This window comes from Schistosoma mansoni, assembly GCF_000237925.1.
Source record: "Schistosoma mansoni, WGS project CABG00000000 data, chromosome 1 unplaced supercontig 0034, strain Puerto Rico, whole genome shotgun sequence".
NCBI lineage: Eukaryota > Metazoa > Platyhelminthes > Trematoda > Strigeidida > Schistosomatidae > Schistosoma > Schistosoma mansoni.
In genome coordinates, this window is record NW_017385988.1 from 223001 (window position 1) to 235028 (window position 12028).

The 12028-nt window shown below is 34.4% G+C and overlaps 2 protein-coding genes across 2 annotated transcripts; both read left to right on the plus strand.

Annotated features, from left to right (window-relative positions):
- Window positions 1-768: 768 nt before the first annotated feature.
- On the plus strand, window positions 769-1224 carry Smp_143290 (hypothetical protein; the record flags this gene model as incomplete). The annotated part of the gene is made up of 1 exon (XM_018791859.1): window positions 769-1224. The coding sequence occupies one exon, from the start codon at window positions 769-771 to the stop codon at window positions 1222-1224; it is 456 nt and encodes a 151-aa protein (XP_018644967.1).
- Window positions 1225-5167: 3943 nt separating this feature from the next.
- Window positions 5168-10956, plus strand: Smp_143280 (hypothetical protein; the record flags this gene model as incomplete). Its single annotated transcript, XM_018791860.1, has 4 exons — window positions 5168-5197; window positions 7490-7696; window positions 9474-9591; window positions 10586-10956. 4 exons carry the CDS (start codon window positions 5168-5170, stop codon window positions 10954-10956), a joined length of 726 nt encoding a protein of 241 aa, XP_018644968.1.
- Window positions 10957-12028: the final 1072 nt, after the last annotated feature.

Genomic DNA, 12028 nt, shown 5'->3' on the forward strand with positions numbered 1-12028 from the left:
TAGAACAACCCATTCAAAGATCATACCAAGGGCCTGGTACATGTTAGCAATATATTAACAAAGTTGACATCCAATAGTACAGTACATCATAGTTCTAAATTAAACAGTTACAAATTGAATTGAACTAGTGAAAGCTTAAAACTAAAACTAGGATCAATAGTCAGATCGATGAATTAGTATTCCATGTTTGCACCAAATAAATGGAAAGCGAAAAATCTTTTCATTTCGCTCTTTTTGTGCTTGTAAGTTTTTGTAATCGTGGTTTTTAACGTCATTATTTACATCATTCACAACAGAGCTTTTAATGGATAAAATAGCTACCAGAATTCTGAAGGTATCAACAAGCTTATCTCTAATTTAGTTAACAGCATGGTGAAGCGATAATTTATGAGTGTATGTATTATGATAAAATGATAACATTCTGAAAAAATCCATTATAAGTCAAGTAGGATTGAAAAGTTAACTTTTTCCCGTCGCTCATTCTTCATTGGTGTATTACCATGATAGCCTTACATTATATAGAAATCAGATAATTGAAGTCTCAATATGGGCACAGTGCGTTGCGATAATACTGAGTTGGAATATTGTTACATTCATTAGTGTTCTATATTTAACAAATACTATGAATGTGATCTCGTTCTTAGATATATTATTGGCAGAGATATCGACTGAACCAATCCTTCTTGCATTTATATTGTGTCAATTAATCCTCTCACAATTTGTTTTTTTTTATTTTTTAGGTTATTAGCATTTATACCTATTGTGTAGATGGGTTCACTTAAATGTTTTATCTTAGGATTTCAAGAATTTCTTACAACACCTAGTCGTTTATGGAGAATGCATTATCATTTAACACAGCTCACATCTAGTAATGCACAAAATACCAAAATTCATGAGCATCAACGTGAACGACAAAAACGTTTACAAATTCGAATTCCAAGTTCAGATAGATTAACATGTATTGCATCACAAATTGAACTACCTGGTTCAAGTGTTGATAAGTTAGCCAAGTCCAATGTTGATTCACCTATTTCACTTCCGAATTTATCTACATCTCCTTTATCATCATCACCGTCGTCATTGTCAACAACATCAACATCTCAAATTAAACGTTCATCATCAGATTCACAGGGTTTATTGGAACCATTAGCAAGAATGTGGTTAATAAATGTGGGACTGATATTGGTAAGGTATATATATATATATATATATATATATATATAACATAGTTTTACTCCTAATGACTAATGACAAGTAGTATAAAGGATATCGGAGATAGTTGCATTTTCACAGTTGAAATCAAGAACTGATCTTAGCTAGACTACCAGTGAAATCTGGATGCTCTGGATGATCTTTTCAATCTAGTATGGGACTCCTCAAAGGTGCTCATCCACAACTCCGCATGTGGGCGGAAAACCCAGGACCTTCCGTCTCGCGCGCGAATGCTCAATCCCTCGATTAGTGAGCCACCATCCAATGGTGTTAATCTATAAATTCAATCGATCCACAATCTTGCATATATATATTGCTCAATAGGAGTATATGTCGTATCAGTCAGTCATAGGCAACATAGAACCTGACATATGTGTACATCAATCTGAGTTCCCACACCAGACCAGCACAGTGAGACGAAATTGTCAGGACATGTCAGAGTAGTAGAAGTTTTGATACTAAAAATCATGGTAGGAAAGATTAGTTATAGACAATATGGTTTGAGAAGAAAGAAATAATTTAAGGAATAAAAAATATGAGATAATTTTTATCGTAGAATTTAATGGGAGTTAAAGACTGAATATATCTGCACTATTCTGAATTTGTTTATTTATTTGAACACAAATATTGGTACAAGGGGGCACCAGATATATATGCGCCACACAAATCTTATTTGATTTGTGTGAGGGCTGTGATACTGCTCGGGTGCCCAAACTCAAGCAGGTAGTTTTCTTAAGGGGCCACACCCTGAGCCTTTGACCCAAAGATCTGATCCACAAGGCAGTGGAGCATCGTGAGGAGATGCAGTCCCATGGTAGCCAGTGACCAACGATTGATTCATTCGCCACTTGTTCCCTCAGGATACTGGAGCCCATGTTAACCATTGGTTTGGAATCAGGGTTTTCCGACTCGCCTAGGTGGAGTTTCCGTGTCCATCAATCCGGTTAAAGCGTCGGACATTCGCTTTTCGTCCTCTCAATTTCGTAAACAACAGTAATGCCACGAGAAGGCAGTGAGCAGGACGTCCTTGGAAGAGGCTGTATACACGTGGCCATGTGAGAGCATTTTGAGAGAGAGGATAGGCCCTCCCCACTCTCGACCATACCAGGGCATTTAGAGGCACTATTCTGAACAAAATCACCAAATGTCTTCAGCAACTGAAATAAAGGAAATTACGAATAAGGTAAAGAAATTTTGTTTTGAAAAATAAGAACTTATTTGATCAATACTTCCGAATGATACTTTATTCACTTAATTTTCTTTCGATTTAATACTCATGACATCAAATAATCTCAGTAATTTAGGATATAATTTTTACTTTATTGTTAGATGTTTTTCGTCATATGATGAACAAGATTTAATTAAATAATTTTCTTATTGTCTCTTTCTTTTATTGTACTAAATTTTAGGCATTAGCCATAATCTCGTATTTCTTTTCCCTGATTCCATTAACCCCATCACTTGGTAAGTAATTATTATGTGGACTCAAGTTTGAGTCTTATACCTTCTGTATGAGGTGAGATTGTGTAAACTGTCTGATTACCATTCTCTCTGTGCTAATATATGTGGTGTAGCAACTTGATCCGATAAGATGGTTGTTGGAGGTGGTCAACAGGAAACTACTTAGCACTACTTAGCTACTTAGCACTCGTCAGCAAGGTGTACCTGTAATCTTGAGGGAACTGGTGCTCCTTGACGGGTCCAGGGTTTCCTGTTGACCACCTCCAACCACCATCTTATCTCAACATAGTGCTCACAGTGTCGAGCCACCTAGACTAGTGGCCACATTGCAACTTGATCGATGGCATTCGATCAGCACTAAGAAGGACTTGACACGCATGACATTGATCACCACCCAATGATCAATCAATTGTAACTTGATCCGATGCATATATTTGCTAGGTTCTATCATTGTCTATGGCTAATTGGTTGTCAGGTTGGCCAAAATTGATCTGAGTAGAACGGAGCTTAAAGTGAAAACGGAATGGTGGAAGTTTTAAAATGTTTCAACCATTAAATACATTGTATTTATCGTCCTCTTACCGATGATTTTCATAAAATATGTCTTGTTAAATAAATCAGGCGATGGGATTAAAGTTATTCTGTACGTTAAACGTTATTTGCATTTCTTTCGTTGGTTTTAGGCTGTTTTAAAGAGATCTAAGTTTCATGTGTAGTCTTATTATAACTGTCTTACTTTACACTTTTGTTTCCTGATAAGTGAGATTAATTGATGGGAATGATCCTTTTAATTATTCACTGATAAATGTGATTTTGAACATAATGTATCAAGTTCTATTTTATTACTTCGTTCTGCTTTGGTGATACGATCACTTTTGTAGAATTGCTTGGGATTTAGTCTTGGTTCGAGTGATGTAAGAGTATGTGTTAGATGATTATCAGACTACACTCCTAAGGTAATTGAATCTGAATGTATTGTGTCGAAAGGAAGATTCTTCGTGTTTTAGAAGTTCTGCCGAGATCTGTCAAAGAACGACTATTTAACTGTCAACTTCTATCCTACAAGTATGTTAAAATTCCTTCAACTCGAAAAATTTCATTCGTAACGATTGATGCTGAAGTTCATACTATGTAAATTATCAATTCCAGATCGTTTTCGATTACATCATCATCAGTACTGGCAACAAATAAACTCTTCTCCATTAAAATTTATCTTACGATTGTTGGTAACTAGAGTCCAGCATAAATCCTAGGTTGTGTTCATTGAGTTTCGTCACAATTGTTTAGTATACAACACAATGATTTATATACATTTATTATTTCTTTTTTCACATATCATGAAAATTACATTACGGCATGCATGTTTTATGCGATTATTATTTTGCGCTTTTATTTATTTCTGACTATAAATTTCTGTGCTCTTTTAGAGTTGGGTAAATATGAATCCTCGACTTCCAACTACTAAGTTACAGGTTCGAACCTCATTCCACCTACTTAGGTTTAGGCAGCCGTGTAGTGTCGTTAGCCCAGACAATATGAGTGTGACTCATACCCAAGTGGCTGGTGAATGAGGTAATTAAAAATAAATTTATTTTGAATTGGATCTGGGCGCTAACTTCTGTTACGTACAATACGTCATTCATATGTATCCACGCTTTGCTATATTTCGAATTGGTTCTAAGAGACACTTATAATCATCGTTTGAAAACACTAGTTGGTCCTGACTCAAATCAGTGTGTATGAAGTGGATGCACCAGATGTTTAGTTTTTGGTGATAAACGTTATGTGATACAACATAATTACATCTGTTATTATCCCCGTTTTTTGGAGATTGTTTGATTTCCTAGTTTATATCACTAACTGATTTTAGTTAGACAAGCATTGAATGCGGACTTAGTGGTCTTAAGGCTAAGCTCTGGCTGCGAGAAATGAAGGTTCTGAGTTTGATTTTCAATCAGGTCGTGAATGGGGGCAAATGAACAGTCCCAGCTGTTCAGTGCTCTGTAGTCCCAATGACCTTTCATCGAACATAGTGAATTCTCAGTGTTAATCATAAAATTATTGAATCTATCTTGCCTTTTCGTAACCTGTTTTGATCTCAGTTTCTATTATTATTGTTACTAATTCTATTCTGTATTTCCCTTATTAGTACTTTCTGCGCCCACTCCTTGTAAACTATGGTATTTTGAATGTGTATATCATTGTTCGATATCTCGAGTTGTTATTATCTCTTTCTGTGGAGGTTGGCTGTTTCTATAAATTTATATCAAACATAAATCTCAATTTAATATTTCTCTGTCAGCATTCATATATCTGTAGGTGTGTGGATAAATTGGAGCATGATAAACCCATTTTTTTATTATTCTTTGTCAACTACCCTTGAATTCACTGTTTTCTTCTCTCTCTGTCAGTATCATGGTTCGAGTCTTCACGTTTCTGTCACTTCGTTCATCGATTATTCTCATGCAGTGTACACATAGCATTGCTTTTATTCATGGAGTTAGTCAATCTTTTGTACTTGAAGGTAAGTATAGTTGAGTTTTATCATTCTCTTGTTCCAAAAAAGTATTGTCATACTTGGAATCATAATAAATTAAACAAATTATATTTTCGAGTTTAATATGCCAATCGGATACAGATTGATTGTACGTTGAGGCATTCCTAGCTTCGATTACCAATATATTGGGTACCACTATGAATCACTTCTCGTTTCTATTGTCTAACTCGAATATGATCTAATCGTTAATAATGTGGAGTAAATATAGATCCTACTTCGTATATGTTCCGTCGACAAATCCCGTTAATAACAACATAGATATAAAAAGTCGAATACGAGTGTTTCGGATATTTATGTTTCATAAATTCATTTCGGCAAACAGAAAAATCGATGAGAAGCAAAAACGACAGATGTACTTACTCAAAATACTACTCATTACAAACGTTAATGTAACTCAAAGTAAATAATTCATAGTGCAATAAGTAGATAGGCATCGGACTCATAAGCACACATCAGACATATAAGGGTAACATTAAAAAGACATAAATATAGGAGAGTACGTGTACCAAAGGTCACAACTCTTTACTAAGAGAAAGTAAAATTATTCAGTAGTCGTATGCCATCTGAGTTGTTACATTCTGCCCAGAAGTTAGGATAAACCACGTGTAATAACACAGAAGCTGCTACAACCAGTCTTCTCCTGGAATACAGGAATTTAACAAAAAAACTGTATTCAAAGGTAAATTGCGCGTAAAAGATATATGAAGATCATTTGACAGGTAACGCAAAATGTGCTGGTTTATATATAGTACGACAATATGTGAGGGGTGAGTGTATGATGCTTAAATATATTCCTTTAAAGAAAAAAAGATGTACTAACTGTGTATGTGAAGCGGTTGATTAGTGTTTAGAACTTTTGATTTTCGACTGATAAGTGGTGTTTTTCAGTGTCACTTCATTTACTTCGATTTGAGTAGATTGGGTAGTATCATTAGCTCCAGCCTAAACCGTGTGATTGAAATTTGAGTGTATAAACCTGTACCTCTTAGATAAATTCAAGCCTCATCCTTATGTGACACACACATCAACATTCAATAATTTTGGTGGTTACGTGTTCTGTAAGCTGAATAGTTTGATTTTTCTACATTGACTTTCGAGACAACATAATAAATATACCTTTTTCTGTTATGCTCCAATGAGTAGAGAATTGTATCTGTGACGTTTTGTGACTTAATGTAAACCACTTCTTTAGAGTAAATAAATAACCAAAATAAAAGTAACACAGGTTTAAATATTACAAATGAAACGATGAAGAATATTTTTAGTACAATCAAAATCATAATATGTCAATGTTAATTTATTTTTGGTCCACAAAACAAGTTCTACAAATGTATACAATTTTTATACCCACATTTTTATGCACAAATGCTCTGGTACAGCCGAGAGTGAGGAGAGTCCGATCTCTCTCTCGAAATGCTCTTACATAGCCATGCGTATACATCCGCTGACAGGGAAGTTCTACTCACTGCCTTCTCGTGGCGTCACTGTTGTTTACGAAATCGAGAGACGAAAAGCGAATGTTCGGCGCTTTAACGGGGTTGGTGGACACGGAGGATCCACCTAGGGGAGTTGGAAAACCCTGATTCCAAACCAGTTATGCACATGGGCTCCAGTATCCTGAGGGAACAAATGGCGTATGAACCAATCGTTGGTTACTGGCTACCATGGGACTGCATCTCCTCACGATGCTCCATTGCCTTGTGGATCAGATCTTTGAGTCAAAGGCTCAGGGTGTGGCCCCTTAAGAAAACTACCTGCTTGAGTTTGGGCACCCGAGCAGTATCACAGACTTCACACGAATCAAACGAGATTTGTGCAGCCCATATGTATCTGGTGCCCCTTTGTGCCAATATTTATGTGCTTAAATAAAAAAAAATATATTTCGGTTATTTATTTACCCTGAAGAAGTGGTTTACTTTAAGTCACAAAACGTCTCAGATACAGTTCTCTACTCATTGGGACATAATAAAAAAAAGATTTATTCATTATTAAATTTTTACCCAATCCTCAATTGATTTGAAACTATCAAAATAAACCTTTGCATTGATACCCATAAACAATATGAGGCTTGTAAAAACTCACTTCATTTTAAAGTATGTGCTAGTGATGTTTATAAAGATAATAATAATAACAATAGTGAAGGCTTCACGATGCAACTATCCGGCTCAAAAACCACAAACGTTTTGAAATTCTGATCTTTGACTACAAATCTCTTTAATCATTTTTACATCTGTAAAATTTCATTTTTATTGTACACAGAAAATATGCGATCGTATAACCTTATTATCAATGACTAAAGAATATCGGTATATTCAACGAACTACTACACGAAGTTGTATACTTTTTACTGGTTTATCAAAATTTTCTTCTAATGATCATTCAAATGTTCTCTTGAACTCTGCAATCGGTGGTACAATCATGGATCGTTTATATACACTAATCTTTTTTATGATATTTCAATTGCAAGTAGGTGTTAATGTTGATGTGTAAATGTGTTGAATATTCCAGACTTCAGTATTTTTTTAAGTTCTTTTGTGTGCATCTTTTTGATGTCACTGTTTTTACTGGCTGTTAACTCGTTATCACTATGTGGCTGATGGCGTTAGTCTCTTTCGTCTAATGATTACTACGTATAGTATTTTAGCTGAGTGGCTAAAAATAATACACCTCGCTGTATCTTACGGATTTTTGTTGCCAGCTATAGGATCCGAAAAAATATGTAGCTATTACAAACTAAAAGCTACTTGCAAAAGGCTGTGCATGATTAGCCTCGAACATTTGTATCTTGGAATTTTTGGTCGAGATCACTGTTAATCCAGTGTACCTTTCAAGTACCTCAGGAAAACGAATCATCACTCCATGGTTTTGGCGACCGGGAAGTAACAGCTGACCATATAACTCTTGAAGGATTCGAAGCTATACTGTTCACGGTCAAATCCCAGTTAGAGAGCTTGACTTCTAGTCATCAATAAGCAAATTTGAATTCAATTCAATCTACTTCGATAAAAGCAGCTGAGTGGTAATCGTATCATTTACTCATACGCACATACAACTAGTGTAACTCAAAACCAGTTTCATAAACTTGTATTTGACTAATTTCTCAGATTAATATTATTAAATTGATTTCTATATTAATACACTGGGTCATTAAAAGTCATCAAATCAAAGGTCCACATTGTGCCTATCAAAGACCTAGTATAATAAGTCCATGTGATTGGCCAAGAACTGGTTCTATTTTCTAAGTAGTAGATACATATGTATAAATGATTATTTTTGCATGTGATTCGGTTTAGCACAATAAATTTCCTCTTTCACTCTCCATCTTCTCACTCAATAGCCTGTTGGGAGCTTGAATATCAGTATCAGTCTCGGACACTGTGGGTCATAATAACTATTTTTTTGTTTTTAAAGAGGATTGTTAGACCAATACTCAATTTATTGCGAGGATTCTTGTGTCGAGTTCGGAAAACAGATCAATAATAGCTATGCAGATTAAATATAGGCATGCAGCCGTATAAAATCTCCACAAAATCGCATCACTAATAACTAGTTTTTGGATTTGTGACTAAAGAACCTAGTGAAAATCTGTTGAAGAGCATATTTTTTGTCCACATACCTTTATTCCAACTCAGTATTAGTTAACTGATGTTTTACATGCTACGGCATTTGAAGATCTTCAGTTCAATCACATATGATGATGGATACATATTGCAAGAAAATCCAGAATCCAAAAGAAGCATTCAGTACACATTTGTTTTTTCAGTTATTCTCTATCTTGTGTCACTTCGCGATGAAAGTTGTTCCTAAGATATAGATATTATGAGAACAAAAAATTCCAACCTACAGTTTCTGTGTTTACAATGCGTTTGTGTATGTGTACCTAGTATTTCATTATTTTCCATGAAATGGGAAACTCAGGAAATACAGTATTTCCCAGCATTCTCACTAGGATTAACCTGGAAAGTTTTCTATAATCACCGTTTTGAAGTACTTTGACTTGAAACTCACACTGTTAATGGTCGATTCACAAGAAAACTTCAAGATTTTTTTCTGTTAATACCAGTATCGTCTGACGAAGACATTCGTGGAGAAAATACAGTCGTTGCAATTGATTTTGTGAGTTGTTGATCCCATATTCAATTGTTTATATCGCTTTCAAATTTTCCACTCTTAAACATTCATTTCTAACTGTATTATTAATTTGTTTTTATGATTGTTGTTGATTTGTTTCTACTTTTTCTAGTGGAGTTTATTGGCTACGTTGTCAGCAAATTACTGGATTGGTCACGTGACCAATGCTTTCTCTGTTGCTTTCTTGTATGCTTGTTATGCATTTGAATATCGTTGGCGACAAGTTGCCGGTAATTTAAACGTTTTAATTTATATGAGGTTATTATCTCCGTACTTACGAACGGTTATGGATTGACTGATCTATCAATACCTTGTTTCTGCTTTTGTCCTCAGCTATTTTCTAATTTATAGTACTATATGATATGCTGGGTAACATCGTCATTGTATTTTAGATAAAAATGACATCAGTTTATCGAGTAAGAGATTATTGGCTTTAGTCATGTTGGTAGGTGTAGACTCTCTGATTTTTGGACCTAATCAACGGTCAGAAAGGTTAAGTGGTAGCATGTCGCAAAATTGGTTTCAATGGTACAGTTTCATTTATTCTCCATCTTCATATTTTAAATGTAGTGTCATTCCATACTTTTCATTGTTTAATCTCATTTGTTTTTTTAGACTGTATCTCATGACCACTAGGTTTCTGGATACATTTTAAGTTAGGTCACGTGACTAAGTTGTGCTGTTTGGTTTGTAAAAAGAGTTGATAGTGTGTAGTTCGTTTCAAAATTATGTTGAAGCTACTTGTTTGAAATCTATGGTTATAGTTGTGAATTTAGATCGGTGACTCTGTCGTTAAGGTTTTTGACTTTCAGTCACTAAATCGTGGGCTCGAACCATGTTCCACCTACTCCAGTTTGAACAGCCCGATAGTATCACTAGCATTGACACTAAAAGTATGACTTTTAACCAACCACACGGGTCTGTACCTAGTAAATGGGATAATACGATGTTATTGTAATCAAAATTAGTTTATCTACTTTGGTTCTCATTTTGTTAATCTTTGTGCCATTGTTGTAATAATGTGAAGTGTAGTAGTGTAGACTAGTGCTCACTCCTGTCTTTATTCTGCGTTGAGGATGATTTACACGGTAAGTAACATTGTATAACACATTATTACAGAGATAAAATTATATGTATCGAAAGAAGAAACCGTCATTGAATAATTCTTTTTGTATGTTAATTTTTTATCGGTCTTCATTATTTCTTTTTCTAAACTTTTATTAGGCACTACCTTTGAAGGATTTTTAGGACGAATTGTTGATAATTGGACTTATTTCCTTGGGTACGGTCTTCCACTTGGTTGTGCATCTATAATATTCCCACATTTTATCGGTTGGGGTGGTGTAATTCTTGCAATAGGCTATCCAGTTCTTGTAATTGGTGCATTAGGTAGTCGTTGGCGTCCATTTGATGTTAATATTAATGTAAAAGATGAATGGAAATTATTTCGTTTATTACGTTATTGTTTAATTATTTCCCTTCGACCAGCATTATGGGTTTCTAATTTAGTTGTACAAACTACTGCATGGTTTGTTTATCAATTTTGGTTCCGACAAAATTATCCAATTAACGATGATGGAAATCGTCAATTTTGAATATTTATTACTATGTTTGATGCATTGATAACTTCAATTTATTTCTAGCCGTCAGATTTTCCATTGAACAATCAATCAATGTTATTGTTTGTCATGAAAGAAGTTGCATCACGATTTTGACGCATAATATATTTTCAATGACACCATAGTTATGCATTGAAGTTCCAATGTCCATAATTAATTATTGTGTTTAATGAACACTTCATTTTCAAGCTTGTATTAATTACAGATTGTAACCATTAAAACCACCATTCACTATTTTCTAATTCTATTTAGATTTTCATAGTTGAAAGCATGAGTCAATTGAAGCTAGACCACCATGGAAAACCTGGAAGCACTGGACTACCGTTTCGTCCAGGTTTTCCATGGTGGCTTAGCTTCAATTGATTCACGCTTTCAACTATGAGAAATACTAAATCTCCACAAAACCCCTTCTGATATTTAGATTTTATTTTGTTCTCAGATATAACAATGAATTAAATGAACATAATTTTATTGTTTCAACTTTGTCACCACACACTCTCTTGTATGTTTTATTATTTATAGTTGAATTTCCAACTCACCTTGGTGCCAAAGTATTTTACTTTTCATTTCGTTCTTTTCGTTTTTTTTGAAAGAAAGTTTTATTACACAGATCTATATAGGTTTATAATCCTTTATCCAATTGTTGATAGCTGAGTATTAGTATTGGTAGCTGTAGTAGTAGTAGCCATAGTGCTTACGTAAACAGAGTAAATGATTAACTTTCCAGATATACGATTTCGTATATTTGATTTCGAGCCACATTGTAATTGTAAGAGCTAATGATATACTAATACTACTACTACTCGGCCGTCTAAACCGAAATGTAAGTGGAATAGGATTTATACCTGTGACCTAGGTATTGAAAATTGAACACCTTAACTATTATAGCTATCACTCCATGTAAGACATCCCTAAAAAAAAAGCTGAACTTCTTGACTGTACTGGTTAAACAATGTAATCATCAATATATTTAATTAGTTATGTTTTCTATTTCATTATCTTCATTTCATTCATTGCTTATTATTTTTTAGTTTAATGTTTTTGCTTT